At 38.5% G+C, this 22385-nt stretch overlaps 1 protein-coding gene across 3 annotated transcripts in view; it reads left to right on the top strand.

Annotated features, from left to right (window-relative positions):
- Gria3 (glutamate ionotropic receptor AMPA type subunit 3) overlaps positions 1-9156 on the top strand; it is a 291489-nt gene extending 282333 nt beyond the window's left edge. Inside the window, exons 14-16 of one of the 3 annotated variants that reach the window (XM_048336456.1) lie at positions 753-867; positions 3405-3652; positions 8934-9156. In XM_048336456.1, the coding sequence (XP_048192413.1) occupies positions 753-867; positions 3405-3650 (361 nt within the window). In that variant the 3' untranslated portion in view covers positions 3651-3652; positions 8934-9156. Of the gene's footprint in view, positions 1-752; positions 868-3404; positions 3653-8933 lie in introns of those variants that run through there. The other 2 variants (XM_048336455.1, XM_048336457.1) reach the window with 2 other exon arrangements.
- The last annotated feature ends 13229 nt before the right edge of the window (positions 9157-22385 follow it).

Genomic DNA, 22385 nt, shown 5'->3' with positions numbered 1-22385 from the left:
CAATAACTCAAAAACCGTCCATAGACCATTTTATCCACAGTAAAAACGAATACTCCTCTTCTCCAAAACTGAGAAGTTTACATCACTCCTTTAATACTAAGACCAACTTGTGTATAAGAATTTAGAATGCATGCTTGTGGGGTGAGGATATGTATGTAGTATGATTGATTCTTTCAGAGACCATTTTTCTGGCTGGAGAACAAATCTGTATAATAAGGGACAATTAATCAGAAAGCACATTATTGATATAGGCTTTATATTCTGTTCAGATTCATTCGTCTCTGTCCACAATACAACAACAACAAAAAAAAGCGCCTCTCTTTCTGGCTCCTCCCCTTCCTGACTCCCCTATAAAACTTTCTTTCTGTCTGGAAGTACAATAAGACACCCGGTTAGATCAAACCTAACACACCTCCATCACAGTTACTACAAGCTGCCGTCGACGATTGTCACAAGAGGAGAGACCCTCCTCACCACACACAGCCCATCTGAGGAGTGCCTTTTTTTTCTATCCTCATTATTTAACAGTGTGTGCCGATTACTCAAAGCGATATGGGCAGGCCCTGGTAAATATAGCGTTGCTGTAGTGTTAACTTTTTATAAGGTAATGCTCAGGTTGCCTGCAGTGTCTAAAATTACTCTGTGGCCAGGGCCCCCTGCTTTATCGCTTTCTATAGTTTTAAAATAGTTTGAAGCTTGAATAACATAAAATAACATAATATAATGTTATTTATGTTATTTCCCACGTGAAGAACGCCTGTAAACCTTGCAGTATTGAAACTCAGTGAACAAGGCATCTTAGACAAGCTGAAAAACAAATGGTGGTACGATAAGGGGGAATGTGGAGCCAAGGACTCCGGGAGTAAGGTCAGTCGCTGAAGGTCTTTTTGTACTGATTAGCAATCACATTTTGACCCATTGTTTATTTTCTAACCCCAAATGGCTTTCCCTCCCAACACACACTCCCTGATACAGTGGGACCCCTTTATAACACCAGCACTAAGGAAATCAGACAAATGGCTGCCTCAGAGGCCTGCCATATGACATCAATCCTGGACTCAATGGAGCTGTTGTTATTATTAGGGAATTCAATCTGGCCCACTGCATATAAAAAAAACTGAGCTGTGTTATAAGGAGGTTTTACTGTATTTCACATTTTAAAAGTTCAAAGAGAAAATACAATAACCAAAAAGAATCCAGTTGTGACAGTATTTTTTCTTAGCCTCTTACAGTGTCAGAGACTTAATAGTTATAAATACCTTTGGTTATTAATACATTATGTCTATGCCATCTGAAAACAAACAACTAAATAACAAAGACTGGTCTCTGTAAACCAAATGATTAGCTCCCTCTCAGCTGTCGTATTGAATCCAGCATCTATTTGGATCTCAAATATTATTAAATCTGTCACACTTCTCTCTTCCGAAGGTGTCATTTGAATCTCTGTACGTAATACTTTTAAATTTTAGTCGCATGCTCCTTAAGGGTATACATTGTCAGGGTAACATCACATTGATAAGCATGAAACACTCTTCCCCGCCTCCTTCCTGCCCCCCTTCGCTCCCCTAAGAAAGTTCTTTTTAGTTTCAAGTTTTGCCTTTTCCTTTTCTTGAACTAATATTGTGGTATCAGTTAATCATTTCATGAAATGCCACTCATTTTCCCCGTGCAGAACCATTTTGCTACTGTTTTCTACATCCCACAGCAGGGAATTCTCTGTTGGGAAACTTAAACACTCAGAACTCAAACCTGTCGTTGCTACCATTTACCCTGAGTTATGGTGAAGGACCTTTGGCCCCTTTGGATGCCATGTATATATACGAATGTTATGACAGAGGGAGAGTTAACAAAATGGGTCCATGTCCTAATGGACTATGGAATATCCTTGTAGTATTCCTCCCCAGTCTCCCTTAGGAGATAATCCAATGTTTCATAAGTGACAGGAATTCGTTCCACTGACCTAGTTGTCATTCATCCTAGAAGATTAATGATTTGCAAGACTGTCGTGGACATAAGACATACCCACACTTCCTTCTGAAATGCAATTTTATGTCAATTGGCCTTTTCATTAAGGCAAACAAGTACAGGGCTGGCTCCTATGAAAACAGGATCAGAAAGATATGGCCATATTGTTTTTAATATACCAAGACTAGCTGAACCTTAGTATTGACGGGCAGCAGTGGGCATCATCTGCTCACTGTCTCATTTAAACAAGATGTTCAAAATCTTAACAACTTGGTTATTCCATTCAAATACACTCAGCAGCAAAATGGTTACATTCCCTCTAAAAAGACTACAAAATGCTATTTTATTTTATTTTTTTCAAAGAAAGACTCCTGGCCCTTGGTGTGTCCTACCTAAAGGTAGGGCTCAAGACACCAACTTTTTTCTTTCCATTGTTTAGCAGTTCAGATTTTTGCTTTTTTGTACAGGCAGATAGCTTAGTCAGATTTGCAGTTTGACCTGAAAGTCACTGACCAACTTCCTCAATTTTTCTCCCTATGTTAAATAAAAAGCTGATAAGCATATTGGGTTTTTTTAATTATTATTTTCAACATCCTCTGGAGTCAAAGCTAAAAATGAGCTGGATGGTTTTTCAGCCATCAGTCCCCTGGGAAAGCTTCCTGATTTCTGTGAAGCCAATGTAGGACCCATTGGGTCCTCTTCACCGTATTCTTAAACTCTCAAGAAGATGAAGCTGAATGGAGTCAATTCTTTGTGCTGTGCCCTTGTTATAGCAGCACAAAGACTTGCTGCCCTGATTTTGACTAGGATGAGAATTTAGCAACCAGTTCCCAAAGGGAGAAATTTTTTAGTCACTGGGGAAAAGAGCAAGAGTTAATTCACCCTTTTTTAAACAAACCCTCATAAAGTAACTTAAAACCCAAGAATATCAGGAACTTCTAATATTCCCACCTGGTATCGTAAAGATTTGTTGGGAGAAAGGGATATTGCAGGGCAGAGAGGGGAAAGAGTGCTTCAAGTTCCCAAATGAAAAGAATGTTAACATTGGTAGAGATTATGTCACAGCTCAACTCTGGAAAATGATGTTTAATGAGGCTAGCAGAGGAATCAATTATGCTTGTGTTTACTCTTTTGGTCCCACGGCCAACTGCTATCTTATATAGCTGTTGAAAGCCATTTTGTGGTATTAAGGGGCAAAAAGAATGGAGGGGAAAAGGATTTTTAGATGAGAATCGAAACTGTCAACAGAAGCACAATCTACCATCTTGCTAGCCATTGTAAAACATTAGCCAGTTACCAGAATTGAGCCATTACACCAATATTACACCAATATTTAGCTATTTTACAACTTAGAACTATCCTTTATTGTTGCAATGTATTATAATGTCCCATTGCCTTTGTTTTCCTCAAGAACTAATCGCATTGTTCATTTCTCTTAGGACAAGACCAGTGCTCTAAGCCTGAGCAATGTGGCAGGCGTTTTCTATATACTTGTCGGAGGTCTGGGGCTGGCCATGATGGTGGCTTTGATAGAATTCTGTTACAAATCACGGGCTGAGTCCAAACGCATGAAACTCACAAAGAACACCCAAAACTTTAAGCCTGCTCCTGCCACCAACACTCAGAATTACGCTACATACAGAGAAGGCTACAACGTGTATGGAACAGAAAGTGTTAAGATCTAGGGGTACGGTTAAGGTCTAGTACACTAATCAGCCTTACATTATTATATGTTAACTTTTTTTCCTTTGTTTCTTTGGCTTATTGTTTCAAGCATTGTCTCCTTTGCAACCATTCAACTCTGAAAACAATGATTTATATTCTTGTTATAGAATCATGCTCTTCTAATAACATAATTGGAATTAAATTACAGTCTTTGAAAGACAGGCATGATGGCCCAACCCTGAAATCCCAGCACTCTGGAGGCTGAGGCAGGAGAATTGTGAGTTCAAGACCAGTTTGAGATAGACACAAAAATCTGTCTCAAAAAATAAAACAGCACAAATAACTAAATTATAGTCTATAATCCCAAAGGAAAGAAATCTATCAGTACTATTCAATAGAAATACATGTGAGCCATATATGTGACTACATGTCTAAAAAGTAAAACAAATGAAGTTAATTTTAAATATGTATTTCATTGATGCCAATATCTCTAAACTAGAATTGTCACACGTTATAAACTAAATAAGAATATTAAAAATAAATGGCATATGTTTATACTCTTTTAGAAATTCTAGCTGTATTTTATACTTAGGATATAACTTGACTCAAGTGATACTACCTACATAGCAAATATTCAGTACTCCCCTGAGGCTAGTAGTTACTATGTTAGACAATACAACTCTAGGAAAAGCATTTGTTCTGGAACTAATGTTAAAATTAGAACTAAAATAAGGCCCTGCCACCTCAAGTAGTATGGGAAGTTTAAGTTCTCTTCAGTAAGTAGTAGAAGCCTGAAACAAATTTTATAATCTTTGAGTTTCTTTGTTGTCCCTTCTTTGGAACTGATGCTCAGGTAAGTGTCTCACAATGGACAGTCTAGGATCCCTGCTGCTAGCCAAACATAAATTAATACTTAGGTGATGCTGATGGATATTAGACAACTTTGAAGACAAGTTTATACTAGGAGAATATTTCCACTTTGGAAATGTTTTTTAATATATATATACATCCTTATCATCTTCAAGTACATATGTCATCATTAGCATGCCTAACTAAAATGGAACAGAACAACTAGCAACTTCATACCCCTTAAATAAGATGGGTAATTTTGACCTCATGAGTAAATGTGTTTGAATATCTATTAAGGCGTTTCTGTTCTGACCTTTGGGTATTTGACATTATAGATGTAAATACAGACACGTTCATTCAAATATCTCCTCTTCACCATAGAAAACATGATCTTGTTGAATGAAGTTGCTGATTGTCCTTTCCTCCCACAAACTGCAATCTTTTGCCACAGCATCTTTAGTACAGTGAACTAACCTGCTGACAAAATGCTCGCATTGCATTGGTGAATGTTCAACCCATGGATGAATGTATTTTCAGCACTATTTGCATGCAAGCATTTAATGTTCCCCTGTCTTTAGGTGATATAGGCCCACTATACCTGGGGACATATTCACTGTTTGTTCCTAAGGAGTAATTTTTTTCACATGATCAATTTCAATCTAGTCAATTCTCCAAATTTCTGAGGTAATGATACCCAATAATATAATAACACATATTAAATTGTATGTCAGTTGTCCAAGTGTTCTCACATCTATTCACTCATTTGAGATAAGTAACTAAAACCCAGCCACACCAAATGATTTGCTCAAAACAACACAACTAGGTAGTGGTAGTTCCAGGTCTAGAATCAAGTCCTTTTGCCTCCTGTAGCTGTATTCTGTACTAAACCATGCTACTATTTTTAACCAGCCACGGCCTAGTGGTCTCAATGAAACTTGAAACCTCAATGATATTTTTTTGAATGGAGAGCAGATCTGAAGTTTCTGTCCTACTTAACCATAAAAAAGTCCTGAGGAAGTTTATGAAGCCTCCATATGATTGTCTATATCTTGTGCATATGTCTTATACATTTTACACTAGATTGATATTAAACTTTTCCTACGTTCCTTAGAAGGATCTTTCTGAAACAAGATTGTAAATGGGCTCAGGGCTCATATAGCTTCCAGATTCTACCAACAATTCTGAGAATCTATGTCCCTTCTCCCCAACTACCATAGTCTCTGCTGCTTATTAAAAACCCCAGAGTAGTTCTCTACAAACATCAGTATGCACGTGAATCATGTAGGAATCTTGTAAAAATGTGTCCTCATTCAGTAGATCTATGATAGGTCCTCACGCTCGACATTTTCCACAAACCCACATGTCATGCAGATGTTGCTGGTCCCAGCAGTTGTAATACTCTAGAGTAAATAACCTCCAAAAACATGTTAAGCAAAGAAAGGCGGAGAGCAGAGGAAAAGAAGAAGGAAGGAATGGAAGAAAAGGTAGAGCAAGAGAAACAAAAGACAGGGTAAAGAAAGGGAAAAGAAGAGAGGGAAGGGAAGAGAGGAGAAAGAAAGATAGTAGGGAGGGAAGGAGGAAGGTAAAAAGAAAGGAAAGAAGGAAGAGAGGGAGGAAAAGATCACCAATCCTTTCAACAGAACATTATAGCCCTAAAGCAGAGGCTTCAGACCTCAAACATCCAACCTGGGAGAAAAATCACAAAAATTAACTTGTCACAACTCTGACTCAGACTTTCTTTTTAGTGATCTTGCTTGGTCCACTTTTGTGGAGCAAATTCAGGCTAAAATGAAGACAAAACTTTTCATTTTAATGGACACCAATGACAACAGGGTTAACACTTAGTTAGCACCTTGGCAGCAATCTCTAGGATAATAAGAAAACCTGGGAGAAAGCCTCTGCAAATAAATCTGTCCTAGGTGCCTATACAAAGACTCCAGACAAGAAGAGAAAGCCTCAGGAGATGCTATTAAAAACTCACATGTGGCAGTCAAAAGATACAAGGCAGACTGAGAAGGAAACAGAATCTCTCTGTTGTCCTCAGCCAGTTTGGGAAAGATGATGCTCTTCATCCATTCATCTTCAATTTCCCAAGAAATTCTGAAATATCACCTAGTGACTTCTAATTGGTTACCTAGTTATTAGGCTTCCCGTGTCTCTGAGTTGGCCTATTTCTGTCAGACTCTATTCAGGGGTATAGAGATGGAGAAGCACCATGAGATTTTACTTTTATTGCTAATTATCAGAGTCTGCCTTGAGGGCTTATGGTATTAATAATGATTCAGGTGGAGTGATGCAGGGCAAATCACCTGCAAGAACACTATCCAGTAAAATCTGGTCGATAAGAGGGCACTTTTAAACAATGAGGGAATCATCTCTCCTATTCTATGGGTGATAGTAAGGTCAGGGTTATTGAACTCATAGGAACTTGTGCCTCAGCCTCAGATCATGGTCAGCACCTACCAGGGAGAAGAGGGCTTCATGACTCTCTGATGCCTCCCTGAGTTACTGACTAAACTGCTGGAAGCATGGCCCCTCCAAATACACTCTGACAAATGACTGTCAAGTGCTGCAGACCTACTTCTACAACCATAGGTAGACTCTGCTAATTGTTTTCAGAAACAATTGCCTCATTGCTGTTCAGAACTATGTCTGGCTTCTTGGTTTCTTCAACAATTGTTTCTGAAATCCCACTCATTTGCAAGATTCCAAGATGTCTAAAACTGGGCAAAAATAGTATTCTTTTTGCTCTAAGAAAATTCTATGTAGTCTCGTAGGAAATACAAACTTTGTTCATGAAGTCCATTTCAAAGTGATCATTTTTCCTTCTACAGCCTATACATAGTCATTATTTCCCTCTGGTGATACTGGGGCTTGAACTTATGACTTTATGCTTGCAACTTGCTCTGCTGGCTCTCTACAAGTTGACCACATCTCCAACTAAGACAGACACACACCGAGACTGAGATACACAGAGAGAATATTTATCTTTTTTTTTTTTTGGCCAGTCCTGGGGCTTGGACTCAGGGCCTGAGCACTGTCCCTGGCTTCTTTTTGCTCAAGGCTAGCACTCTGCCACTTGAGCCACAGTGCCACTTCTGGCCGTTTTCTATATATGTGGTGCTGGAGAATCGAACCCAGGGCTTCATGTATACGAGGCAAGCTCTCTTGCCATTAGGCCATATTCCCAGCCCGAGAATATTTATCTTATACTGAGTGGGAACAGAATATTGTGGGCCACCACATTCTGAATAACTGAGGTGGTGACATTCTTTCTCCTCAGAGGACTTTTTTTAACCTCAGAGATAATACTTCTGTTATTACCATAAAACCAGAGCATACAGGCGGGTGAGAAATTAGATCCATTTCTTAGAGTCATGCAACTAGATAGGGAAATCTTACAGTGAAGAGAGAAAAGGGAACTTTTATAACTTCCTTCCACAGATACAAAACTTTTCCAAGCTAGAGAAATATTTGACTCCTGTCCTAGAGGCCCCAAGGAAGAGACTGACCATTACCATATTCATTTTATTCGGCCGTCCTTATGGCTCTTTGCCTTCAGGTTTACCTTTAATATTCTTCTTGTAGACAGTTTTATTCCAGGACCAGTGGTAGATAATGATCATGCCATTCCTTTGGGCTAAATGCAATGTGTTTTCTCAAGAGAAAAATAAATGTTCCATTAATGTATAGGAAAAGGAATAGCAAGGGAGTGTAAGCTTGAGGAGAAGGCAAGAAAGTGGTCCTTAAAATGAACGCTCTGCACTAGTTAATGCGTTCAAAAGAGGGCAGCACTAGCAGCATCTCAATCAGGCCCAAATGTCAGGACAAAGATTCCATGGACGACACATACCCGTTCAGGGGCATTACTGCTCTGGCCTCTTTCTGGAATGCGCTGTCCCTTTAAATTCCTTTGTGCTGTTTTCAGACTTTAAAAACTAAGGTTGTAGGTATTAAGAGAAATAAGTAGTCATCCTTCTGACAAAAAGGAGGAAATTGTCTCCTCACAGTCAAAATAGATTTTAATTCAGTAAGCCATAAAACTCAGCCCTAGCTAAACAGTTCTTTGTCATGGGTTTTACCAACAGAAAATACTCTGCAGTGTATTTCTCCCAAATGTCTCTATTTGTCACTGTAAACTTTCTAGTATACCTACACCCTGAGTGATTAAAGTCTTGAGTTAGACTTCATACAATGCTTCCATATTTCTTAGTACAATCAATGTATATAGTGGAGAATGTTTCTAAATCAACCTATTGCATAGCACTTGCATTTAGTTAAAGAATTTAACTCTACCTATTGCCTAAAGCCAATTTATTAAGATATAGCCCCAGTAATGCCAATCTGAGAAAACAGCTATGGTTTTTATCCAACCTAAATTGAGCCATAATAAACTTCTCAGTTCTCAATAGAAAGCCCTTTCAAATTTAAATCCCCCCGCCTTGCCTTTGCAGACCCCTTCCCACTGGAGGCGTGAGATGAGAGGAAATCACCGAAAACATGGCTGCTTCAAGGATCCTGAGCCAGATTTCACTCTCCTTGGTGTCGGGCATGACACGAATATTGCTGATGGTGCAATGACCTTTCAATAGGACAAACTGATTTTTTTTTTCCTTCAGTGCCTTATGGAACACTCTGAGACTCGCGACAATGCAACAAACCATCATTGAAATCCTTTTTGCTTTGCTTGAAAAAAAATTAAAATAAAAACCAACAAAAATGGACATGCAAGATTCCAGTATGCGAAAAAAAATCTTATTTAAAAAAGTTAATTCAACAAAAGCCATTCTTTGATACCACTGCACAGTATACAAATACCATGTTCTTTAATACACACACGCAAATTTCAAAATCCAATTTAGCAAAATAGGCCCATCTTAGCTAAAATAATTACTTCCTCCTGATTGAAAAAAAGAATTCTGTCTCCCAGTATTCAGGAAGACAGACTGGCATTTTCTTCTAGGATCTGCTGACCAGATGTTTTTGGTATTTCCTGTTGGTGGTGAAGTTCTGTGCACCCTAGTTCCTTCAATGTTGCGGAAATGTGTATATCTTTAGAATGTCAATGCGACACTTAAGAAAATTCAAATGCTTTGGAAAGGGACTGAACGGTGACTTCTCTGTGTTCGTGCAATGGTTTTGTGAAAATGATTTGCTATCTTCTCACATCGTAAATGGTTTAACAGAGCTTCTGAAATTGACTCCTGTGTGTAGCAAGGGATGGGGCACTATCAGGTATACCTATCGGTGCTTTCCTAAAACGGATCCCGGGGCTTTCTAAGAAGCCTGGAATTTCAGCTCACAGATCTGTTTTTCTTGCTTCGGTGTGCATTTTAAGTCAATATAGCTGAGTATTTAGCATTGAGGTGAGGGAAATGCTGCCTATATTCCCAGACGTGTTTAGAATATCTTTCTCAGAAACAACACTGTGTTTAGCTCTGCTTTCTCTGCTAAGTATGCCTTTCAAGTGTACACCACGGAGACAGGACTGCGTCGCAAGGCGGGCCAGTGGGTTCAGACCACTCTTCTCCATTTGACTTTACTCTTGCTTGGTCTGTCTTCCCAGCTGTTGCCTGTTACCACCCATGGCTCTCCGTCAGACTGCATGTGTCCTTTTCTAGTTTGCAAAGAACTAAACTGCATTCCCAAACCTATTGCTAACCTGAGGGCCTCAGCACCACTCGCAGGTCCTTGCTTGGAGCAGTTTCGCTACTGACTCTCAGAAGATCGCACCGCTGCTCCATGGGCTACCAAGTAATTAATAGCATCATCAGAACAGTCCGAGGAAATAGTCTCCGCTCACTAATTACCTCCTATATAACGATGTATGCTTTCTGTAGTTCAGTAGTTTGCTCTCATCAGTAACGTGCATTGGGAAGTTTCCAGACTGTAAAAACTAGGAGCTCGCCTTCATTTCCCAAGTGTGACCGACCCTTAGATGCTTAGTTGATCTGCTACATATTTGCTCTTGTCTTCAGAAAAGAACGGAAGAAGTCTCGTTCCAACGAAACATTTCCAGAAAAGTGTAATATAAACTTTCATTCCAAAAAAAATTGTGGTCATAAGCAAATAACTCACCTGTCAGATTTTAAACGGTATTGAACACAAAAGAAAGCTGTTGTGTTTTTGTTTTTGTTTTGTTTTCATGAAACTGTGATTTTCAACTTATGAATGCTATCATGTCCCAGTGTGGGAAGCTAATACTGTGTGAATACGAAGTTGTATAAAACAAACAAACCAACCTATACACAAATGTTTTCATAGGCACTGTATAAAGAGAAATGTATGTTTATTGATTCAAATCAGGTTTTCAAAGAGGAAACTTCACTGGTATAAAGAAGCGGGTAAATTGGTTTGTTATTTAAAAAAAACAAACTTGCATGTTTAAAAAGATGTTGATTGCTTCAAATTTCTGCTACTAACTTCAAGCTATGGGAGTTTGACGATAAGTCACTTGAGGATTTTTTTTTCCAGTTCTTTTCTTTTTGTTGTTTAAGCTGTACTTCAGTGAACAGAAAAATTGCCAAGCAAACTAATGGCCGTAAAAGTGTAAATTGCATGTGTGGGCATAATTACAGAACCTCATTGCTATGAGGTATTGTACAAAGTTTTAATACATTTTGTAAATAAATTGTAAAGAAAGAATTCAGTTTCTGTACTTTGTTTCCAATTTATTTGGTGTAAATGCCAAAAAACTACTATTCACTAATTAGCTTCCCATTGGAAGCTTTGCCAATGATGTAACAATCATCTTCCTGGCAATTTTCGTGAAAGATACTTTCTTTTCCCAATTCAACTACAACCCAGTCAGATTCAGGCCCCTCACCTGAAATCAAGCCATACTCCTCCACCTTTGGGCCTTCCCCTCCCATTCTTTGCCTCCTCCATCTTTGAGAGCCTTTCTCCTCCCCCACTGGAAAAATTTTTATTTCACAAAGGGCCATTGATTTAGAATAGGAGGAGAAAGAATGAATTGAGGACTATGGGTTTTCGATGATTTCTGAGGGAGAAATGAAAGGCTAATGCTCGAGTCTGATTTGTAGATTCTGAACATGGAATACAAATTTATCCAATAAATTAAGCTGGTTATATGCAGACCCATTTTACACTATAATCACCACAGAAAACGGAAAACAACAATAGGAGGAAAATACAGGAGATAATTTGCAACTGAATCAGAAAAGATGAGAAGTCCAGTTGAGATACTAGAGAGAGAAAGAAAGATACATAGAGTTGAGGAGTTAGGGAGCAAAGAATACAAGACTTTGGAGAAGAAGGAAAGTAGGAATAGGTAAACTCTCAGTTAAAGATTGTGTTATAGTCACACTGTGGTCAACTTGGCCTAGTCTCCAGTATAACTGCTACCATTTTCACAGTCCTTTGAAATTCTAATTCGCTGCAGACTCACTTATACTTTATAATAACTCAACTGTTTTTTTCTCCTTAATTAAGACACAGGTAGCAGTCCTACCAAAGAAAAGTGATTCTCTAAGGAACAGATTCAGGGACTAGACTAGACTGCTAATCCCCTTGGGGCCTGATGAAATGAGCTCAAGTACCAGATTACATCCCCAATTCTTCTAAAATAATACATTTCTATTTTAACAGGAACTCCAATTCCCTACTCCAAAAGAGAAGCTAATCAGAAATGTGGTAGCAGATGAGAGTGAAACAGTATTTTAGTTTAGGTAGAGTTTGGGGTGTTTTTTTTCTCTCCTTGGAGAAGAAATAAAAAGAAATAGTTTCAGTGTTTCCAAAATTGGACTGTAGATAGCTGTATATTTTGCTTACATATAAGGCCAGTCTTGCCAACTAGGTCTGGGAAAAGGCTCTATACTTTAAATGACTTTCTCCTGCTATACAAAGAAATAGAATGACTTTTGATCGCTGCTACAGTTTTCTGTTTAGGACCCACAACTAATCACACTCTGTCAAAAGAACAATCTTCAAAGAGAAAAGGCAAATGTGTTTAAAGGAACCCTTGATGGGATCATAGGAGAAAAGGTGCTGCACATTGCCTTACTGTTGTTGTGTGGGGAAAAGAATTGACTATGGCTTGGGGAAATGAACATAGAGAACAAATTGAGACACCAGAACAAAGTCATGATTCTTCATAATCTAAATAGTATCAAGCAAAGGATGTATTGATGTGTTATCTCATGAAGGTCAGGACACAGTTATAGCACAAATATCTCCAAAGTATATTAGTAGTAAGACATTTACTTCCAAAACTGGAGCCAACTTGTCAGTCACTCCTCACTATGTCCTCCTCTATTGTCCTCACCTTGTTGGGCTGTGCATCCTGGGCATAGTATTATCAGATTACGTGGCAGACATGAAACTGAGCAGCAATTACAGGCAATTGTGAGAAGACACAAAATATAGGATCCCATCAGGCACTTCCCCTTGAATCTAAGGGATATAGAAGACTGACAAGTTTCACCCCTATCATTCTGGCCTCAAGAAATGGTATATCCTTGGGAGAAAGTGCTCGGTGGCACAATTAGTGAAATTTGCACCCAGAATCAAAAGTGAAGGAATAACTTGCAAAGAAATGTCCTGAACTTCAAAGACTTGGCACCATGGGGAACTCATCTATCCTCTGTAAGCACCAAGGACATTTGGAATTCTCAAAAGCTCTCTGTCAGTAAAGGCGGTAGCGGGCTGGGATGTAGCTCAGTGGCAAAGCGCTTGCCTAGCAAGTGCAACGTCCTTGGTTTGATCCCCAGTACCAAAAAAGAAAAGACAAAAAAATACAGTTAAAAAGAAAGAAAGAAAAGGCAGTAGTGCAGGGGTCTATAAATGTCCATTTTCATATCTTCAGCATCTTCATCACTGAGTGTTCACAAGACTCATTTAGAGGAACAAGACTCCCAAGCTTTCTGACATCCATTGTCATTGCTCTCTACCTGTTTGTGTTCAGAAAAGCAAGTACAAGTGAAAAGGCAAAGAAAACATCTTCCATTTGAAATTCTTATGGTATTTTCAATAAGTAGAAATTCAGGCAAGAATAGACACAGATTCTGACTCATCATCATCTGCATCATCACCAAGATTGCAAGCCCTTTTAGAGCACAAAGTAAATGTGATGATGAAGATGAAATGAGATGAGGAAGACAGTGTATATCTCCTCCCTCCACAACTTTATCCACATCATATTGGGTTATTGTGAACCTTTGCAACTGAGACAAACTAGGCCACAGCAAACTTCTGGTGGCTCAGAACCTCAGAATAACTACCATATCCACCCTCTGAACAGGAAGTTATTTGCTTATTTGTTGAGCTGTGATACCCAGCTATAGAAGTAGAAAGGAACCTGCAATGGCAACCTAAGAAATAATCTCTGCGGGGCTGGGGATATGGCCTAGTGGCAAGAGTGCCTGCCTCATATACATGAGGCCCTGGGTTCGATTCCCCAGCACCACATATACAGAAAATGGCCAGAAGTGGCACTGTGGCTCAAGTGGCAGAGTGCTAGCCTTGAGCAAAAAGAAGCCAGGGACAGTGCTCAGGCCCTGAGTCCAAGCCCCAGGACTGGCCAAAAAAAAAAGAAAGAATCTCTGCATGTCAGTAGTTTTGGCAAAATCACCCCTACAGTAGTTAGATTGTGTTTCAATCCTACACAGAGCAGTTTATTTACATTTTAATAAATATTCATTAAGCCTGAGCAAATTAATTATGCTCCAGTGGCAATTCACAAGAAACTTAAATGTGCAGGTGGGAGTGTTCTAGACCATCATATTTTGGTTTTACAAACCTGAACATATGATAAAATAGCAGAAACCTAAGGACACAGATGCTCATGCACCTACTCTAGCACAGTGTGACCATGCTGCTGCGGGTCACAGCATGTTGGCTTGCTTTACTACTGGCTGATATTGCAACTATCACTATACAAGCTGTCAACTTGTAGAAGTGGAGGTTGTTGGGTAAAAGAGAGGCATGTTTGGTAATGCCTTATCCAGCCAGTTTCGCAACAAAAATTCAAAAATCTAGGACGGCTTGAAATGACCTCATTCAAGATTTGAAAGAAAATAACTGTCAATATTGATTTAGTATCCAGTAACAGCTCTGCCACCAAATTCAAGGAGAAATAAAAACCCTCCATAGTAAAAACTAAAGAAATTAACAGCCACCAAATTAGCACAGCAGGAGATATTTAAGGTAACCATAAACACATAAAAAGTAGATAAATACAACCAGGAAGACGTAGAAATGGTTAAACCCCACTATGAAAGTAGAATGGAAAATGAAGATTCAAAAGAATAAAATAAGTTGGGCACTGATGGCTCATGCTTGTAATCCCAGCTACTCAGGAGGTTGAGATCTGAGAATCACAGTTCAAACCTAGACCAGGCAGGAAAGTCTATGAGACACTTATCTTCAATTAACCACCAGAAAACCAGATATGGACCTGTGGCTCTAAGTGGTAGAGCACTAGCCTTGAGCAAAATTTGCTCAGGGAAAGCACTGAGGTCCTGAGTTCAAGCCCCCTTACCAGAAAAGGAAGAAAAAAAGAATAAAATATTACAAAGCCACAAAATGAAATATTAATGGTCTCAATTCCTCAATCAAAACACACAGACTGGTTGGAATAAAAATAAAGACTTAACTATTTATTTCCTATAGCAAACACACCTTACTGACTAAGACAATCACAGGTTTAAAGTACAAGTATGGAAGATTGTCCAGAGCCCCGAAGCAAAATAGATTGTTATATTTTTACATGAGAAGTCATATTTCAAAACAATATCAGTCAAATGAGACAAAAAAGTCACTTTATGTTGATAAAACAAAAAAGCCATAGCAATTATGAACAGTTATACACGAAATATTAGTACAACCAACTACGTAAAAAAACACTACTGAACATAAAACACAAAACTCCATCAAAATAACAGTAGATGGCTTCAATTCTCAACTTTCACAAATAGATTATTCAGAAGAAAAAAATCAACAAATATGCTCCAGAACTAGCAGACTTCGAGATGTCTATAATAGTTGCCCTAATCACACTCCCACTGACAATATAGTAAGGTTACTTTCTCACATTCTAGCCAGCATTTTTTATTATTTTTAATAATGGCCACTCTAACTCAAGATGATATTTCAGGGTAGTTGTGCTTTGCATTTTCCTGATGACTAATGATATTGAGAATTTTTATGTGCTTATTGATCATTTGTATTTCTCATAAGGAATATCTGTTCAGATCATTAGTCTTGGTCAGAATTCCTCATTTGAACTAAGTCATAAAATATTTGGCTTTGTTTTAGCTTATTTTGCTTAGCATGATCTCCAGTTTTTCCTGTTTTCTTGCAAGTGACATAATTTCATTCTTTCCACAGATAAATTACACTCCATGTGTATACATAGCATAGGGCTGCAATAAATATAGGTGTGCAAGAATCTCTGTTATAAATTGATTCACACTCCTAGCAATGTAAATATGTCTAAGAATGGTATAGTAGGGTCATATTTTTTCATTTTTTGAGGAGTCTCCATATTGGTTTCTATAGTAGTTGTACTAATTTACATTCCTGCCAACAATCTAGAAAGGTTCCTTTTCCCTACATCTTGTCATTGTTTGGCATTAGTTTTCTTAAAGATTTCCAGTATCAGTGTAGTTTTTATTTGCATATCCTTTAGGCTAAGGATGTTAAACAGTTCTTTATATATTTATTATTACAAAAAATTTCTTTGGGAAGTATTGGGATTTGACCTTAAGGTCTTGCACTTGCTAGAGAAGTGCTCTACCACTTGAGCCATGACCCCAGTCCTTGAAGTAGCCTCTTTCAAAATAAGATTCGCACCAGGCATGGTGGCACATCTGTAATCCCCACACTTGGAAGGTTAAAGCAATTGTGAATTTGGTTGCACAGTGAAATCTCATCTCTAAAAAAAAATACAAAATAATTTAAATCTCCATCTTCAGGAATCTTTCCTCTGCCCTAGCTCCAGGTATTGAGATCAGTATGTAACAATAAGTAGCCTTTTGGTAGCAGCAGACAGATAAGTCTGTCAACATCCCAGTGTAGGGTCCTGGGAAAATGGCCTAGTGGTAAAGTGCTTGCCTTGTACACATGAAGCCCTGGGTTCGATTCCTCAACACCACATATATAGAAAAGGCCAGAAGTGTCACTGTGGCTCAAGTGGTAGAGTGCTAGCCTTGAGCAAGAAAGAAACCAGGGAACAGTGCTCAGGCCCTGAGTCCACGCCCCAGGACTGACAACAAAATCAAAACAAATAAACAAATGTATTTAAACTCATAAAAAAAAATCCCAGTGTACCTTTTGGTGTCTCACTGTTGTCTGTGGTTCTTTTGTGCTTCCTAGATTAATGGACCTGAATAAGCACCCAGCCATTGATACCACTAATTCCATTTGTTCCTGACTCCATCTTAGCATTTGTGTTTTGTTTTCTCCTTGAGTGCCCCACAGTCATTCTCCCCATAGTTACCTTGGAGTCAAAGAACAATAGGCTTGATCAATGAGTGTCTTATGACATTATCAATGATCTTCTTAATGCCAACAAAGCTCTACATAGCTGATGCTAAGATAAATGACTCAAGATCATGATCAATCATATTCTAGCTAGAATAAATGACCTGGAATTATAACTACAGAGACTCTCAATCATTCTTTTTTCTAGATAACCCTAAGTACTTTAAAGACATATTTTAGATCACTGGACATCTGTTCTTACTGGTGTTAGTAATCTGAGAATTCTGCCATCACCACATCTCTCAGCTTGGCTTTCCAGGATGGTTGGATGAGCCTTTTTTTGTTGAGGCATCCCAGGACCTGGACTCCAATCATAATTCCAGTGACTGTCCCTGAGGTACAACACTCTCTAAGCTATAATGATATCATTTCTGGTCATTCTGTTTGTGTCTGGGACAAGAGCCTATGGCTGGAATCATCTGTGCACCATTGTGTCTCTCAGCTTAATTATGACCTAGGAAATTTTCTAGCTAAATCAGTGTCTCCAAACTTTCACAGGTGATATGAAACCCCTATGGTATGTCTCCTATGCCCTTCCTCTGGTCTTGTCCCTTTGTACCTTGGCCACTTTATCCCTGCCATAGTACTCCACATTGCAAGCTCAGCAGCTATATCTACTACCTTAATAAGAGAGAGGGTTGGGAATATGTCCTAGTGGTCGAGTGCTGGCCTCCCATGCATGATACTCTCGGTTTGATTCCTCAGCACTACATATATAGAAAAAGCCAGAAGTAGCACTGTGGCTCAAGTGGTAGAGTGCTTGCCTTGAGCAAAAAGAAGCCAGGGACAGTGCTCACACCCTGAGTTCAAGCACCAGGACTGGCAAAAAAAAAAAAAGAATAAGAGAGAACTTCAGAGTTTATAATTACATACTGCACAGAAACCAAGGGAAGCTCTGAAAATCTCAACCTGGGTGTGCTTTCATTTTTCCCCCTTTTTATTATCTTTAAGTAGCTGTAAAGGAGATGTCATTTAACAACACAGTCTATGAATACAATGCATCTTGATCTGTGTCACCCTTTTCAACAATCTCTTCCCCCTTCCACTGAGTCCACTTTCTGAGAAGCCATTTCAGTCTACCAAGTTGACTTTGTAGTAATCTTCTTCCAGATCCTTAAACTACTAAAGTTTTTTTTACTATAGAACTTTGACTCAACAAGAGAAAATTGCTATAGCTCTGACCAAATTTCTCCTTTACCTTGGTCTCTCCATTGTGCCTCCAGCAGTTCATCAAAATCTGAGGAGAAGGGCTGGGGATATAGCCTAGTGGCAAGAGTGCCTGCCTCGGATACACGAGGCCCTAGGTTCGATTCCCCAGCACCACATATACAGAAAACGGCCAGAAGCGGCGCTGTGGCTCAAGTGGCAGAGTGCTAGCCTTGAGCGGGAAGAAGCCAGGGACAGTGCTCAGGCCCTGAGTCCAAGGCCCAGGACTGGCCAAAAAAAAAAAAAAATCTGAGGAGAAGCTTTTATAACCTCTCTAACTCTGGTTTCTAACCAGAAGTGCTCTTAGGTTAAGCTCCATGATTAACTTTGTCCAAGGCTTCTTATAAGATAAAGAAGAGAATAAAGGAATTTCAAAAATCCCTTTCCCTCTTAATAAAACCTGGCATTCAAGACTATTTTCTTGCTTTGAACTTGAAAATCCTATTTGGGAAACTAGAAATGAAATACTATTTTATTTTCCTCTTTGAATCCTTACAGAAATCCTATAAGTCCTAATTTTCTATTCTTCTCCCACACCTGGAGCAGATAGATGCCTGAGCCAACTAGAAAGTAGTTCATATATCTAAAAAGTCAAAAGTAGAAAGCACATTAGAGAAGAAAACAGACCATGTGTGCTCTAGAACTTACCTTTATTTTAAACTTGCCAGGTCCCAGATTCCTGCTTCTCTTAATGTCCTATTAAACAAGAGATTTGTCTTAGTGATCTATCAACTATGCCTCTCTAGTTGAGAGTTAGTTTACAAACATCATAAGTCTATTATCCAAGTCTTCATATAAATTAAGAAAACAAGGCACTAGTGATTCACTCCTGTAATCCTAGCTACTCGGGAGGCTGAGATGAAGATGACTGAAGCCATCCCAGGCAGACAGGTCCATGGGACTATTCATAAACAACCAGCAAAAAAAAGTTTGATTGGAGGTGTGGTTCAAGTGGTAGAGCACCAGCCATGAGTGAAAAGGCTGAGCAAGAATACAAGGCCCTAAATTCAAGTTTCCTTACTGACACTAAAAAAGAAACTAAAAGACTGAAAGGGGGCTGGGAATATGACCTAGTGGCAAAAGCACTTGTCTCGTATACATGAAGCCCTGGGTTCGATTCCCCAGCACCACATATATAGAAAATGGCCAGAAGTGGCGCTGTGGCTCAAGTAGCAGAGTGCTAGCCTTGAGCAAAAAGAAGCCAGGGACAGTGCTCAGGCCCTGAGTCCAAGGTCCAGGACTGGCAAAAAAAAGGGGGGGGGGACTGCACAAGACTGAAAGGTTGAAAAATTACTAGTCAAAATGTATTAGTGGCTATATATTTTAATTGGGCTGACCAAAGAAATTAATATCTAATAGTGAAATTTCAAACCTGCTAATTGGCTAATTTTCAGAGGCAACACAGCCAAAAATCCACTTGACTTTTTAAAAAATATTTTTTATTATTTTACATCATTGTAGAAAGGAGTTGCCATTCACTGAAGCAGTTTGTGAATGCAATACATCTTGATCGATGTCACCCCTTTCAATATTCTCACCTACCCATCTCAAAACCACCACTTCCCTTGCCTATCTTAATTTTAGGTTATATACTGAAGTTTTTGCAATTTAATGAGGCCATTTCTGTGTACAAAGCATCTTAATCTGTGTCACCACTTTAACATCTTCACCCCCCTTAGATGGACTGACCCCTTCCCTTATATTTCTCAACTGTGTGGTATGTACAGTAAATTCTTGCCTGCATCACCCCCCCCTTCTACTTTCATTCCTCTACCTCTCTCCCCTTGGCCATATCCTCCTCTCTTGCAAATACCTATTTCCTTATACTTATTTTGTTGGGCTTTGACATAGTCTTTTTAAAGAATTATACTATTTGTGTTCTCCATAGAGTCTATTAAACTTCAGTTAATTCATTTGTAATGCCTTGCTTACCACCCAGTGTGCTTACTTATAGATTTATAGGCACAGTCTAGCTCCCACAAATGAGGGAAACTATGCAACCTATGTCTCTTTGGGTTTGACTTACTTTGCTTAATACAATTTTTCCATGTCTTTTCATTTCCTTATGCATGATGCAATACCATTATTCCTGATGGATAACTAGAATTTCATTGTGTGTATATACCACATTTTCTTGATCCATTCATCCACTGAGGGACATTTGGGCTAATTCTATACCTAAACAATGCTGCAATGAACATGGTTGTGCTGATAGCTTTAATGTGGCCTTGTCTGTGGTCTATGGATAAATGCCCAGGAGTGGGAATGTTGGGTCATAAGCTAGCTCTGTTCAACATGCCTGGTCATAAAGGATATGCAAATCAAAACAACACTGAGATTCTATCTCATCCCAGTTAGATTGGTCATTATCAAGAAAACTAACAATAACAAATAATGGCATGGATGTGGCCAAAAGGGAACGAACACTACTACACTGTTAGTGGGAATGTAAGCTTGTTTAACCACTTTGGAAAGCAGTATGGAGGGTCCTCAAAAACCTAAACATAGTACTACCCACTTGACTTTTTTAGACATTTTTGTAAAAGAATTAACATTCCAAGATTGATTGTAAACTCTAATATTGACTAAGATTTCAATAAAAAGCAAGGATACTTTGATATTGTTCAAGAAATAAGTGCTACCTGATGGGCTTTTCATTACTAGTAACTTCTGACCTCTATAGACCTGCATTAAGGACCATGCCTTAACATCGATAACTTCATTACAGAGACATATGTCATAAAACTCTGGGAAAAACAGCTTACAAGTCTCAATGTGTTTTTTTCATTTTCCTATTTTTCTCTGGTATTTACATATAATGATTTACAATTATTAAAATTAAATAGAGAAAATCTTTGGCATTCACATTCATTTTCTTATTTGGAAGAGACACCCCATTCTACTGATTGCCATATGAATAAGTTCAGAGTAATGATTGTGATATTCCATTAAACTAATGGATTCAATCTCATAAGTCATTTTTATGGATAAAATTTAAAATACTGTATTAATTCCAAACAGAATACATTTGCAGTTTATTCTGGGAAAACAGATTACTACATGTAATGCCAACAGTCATTACTTCCTAGTGTTATTTACCTGATCCCAATTTCCTAGCTAATACTACTATAAGTATAGTAAATAATGCACCATATGTGATATACCCTGTGCAAAAACACATTTTATTTACAGTATAATTATTTATATGTACATCACTCAATAAGATCATTTGTATTTCTTCCCTGCCTCCTATTCCATCCATTATTTTTAGCTAACCACCTGGAAAACCTTGCAGAGGCAAGTAAAGTAGGTACAAAATGATCGACTGCTTTTTATTTATTTATTTATTGTAGCTTTAAATAAGCAGCAAGCAATCGCTTTCTGAATCAAGACTTAGAAAGTTTTGATACCTCAGAAAGCTTCCCCTCTACACTCAGGAGCTAATAATATTGTGATTTGTATTGACATAGATTTATTAAGCAATTGTCTTAAAGTGTAAATCCACTTCTCAGATATTGAAAATTGAAGTTATCTGTTGTGATTGCAAAAACTATTCAGTCAAAAGTCCAACACTCTTTACAATGTAGCTTAACAGTAAGAAGTTTTACAGTATGTCAATCAGGTCATTCAAAATTATCAAACTTCTTCCCTTTGGAATTCTTTTTTTTAATAAAAAATTGTATTTACTTAGAAGCATTCAGAATGTCAACAAAACAGCTGAAAGTTTGTTGTTTTTTTTTTGCAATTACAGAGTGGTATTCAGTTAACAGAACAACAATTACTTCGTAAAGCTGCGTCAGACAACTGAAGATGAAAAACTACCGTCCCCATATATAACTAATTTGTGCTGTGCACCAACAAGAACCTGCTTTAAATTTCCATGCCAATTTACAACCCCATACTGTACCAGGCAAGGTTAGTGGCTATTGAAAATACCACCAGGAGGGGGCTGAGGATATGGCCTAGTGGCAAGAGTGCTTGCCTCATGTACATGAAGCCATGGGTTCAATTCCCCAGCACCACATATATAGAAAACGGCCAGATGGGGCGCTGTGGCTCAAGTGGCAGAGTGCTAGCCTTGAGCAAAAAGAAGCCAGGGACAGTGCTCAGGCCCAGGAATGGAAAAAAAAAGAAAAGAAAAGAAAAGAAAATACCACCAGGGCTATCTAAAGACACATTCGGTAGTGTTTAATGTTAAC

The sequence above is a fragment of the Perognathus longimembris genome, chromosome 28, assembly GCF_023159225.1.
Source record: "Perognathus longimembris pacificus isolate PPM17 chromosome 28, ASM2315922v1, whole genome shotgun sequence".
Lineage (NCBI taxonomy): Eukaryota > Metazoa > Chordata > Mammalia > Rodentia > Heteromyidae > Perognathus > Perognathus longimembris.
Note: the sequence above shows the minus strand (reverse complement) of the source record. Positions and strands in the feature narration are given on the sequence as shown.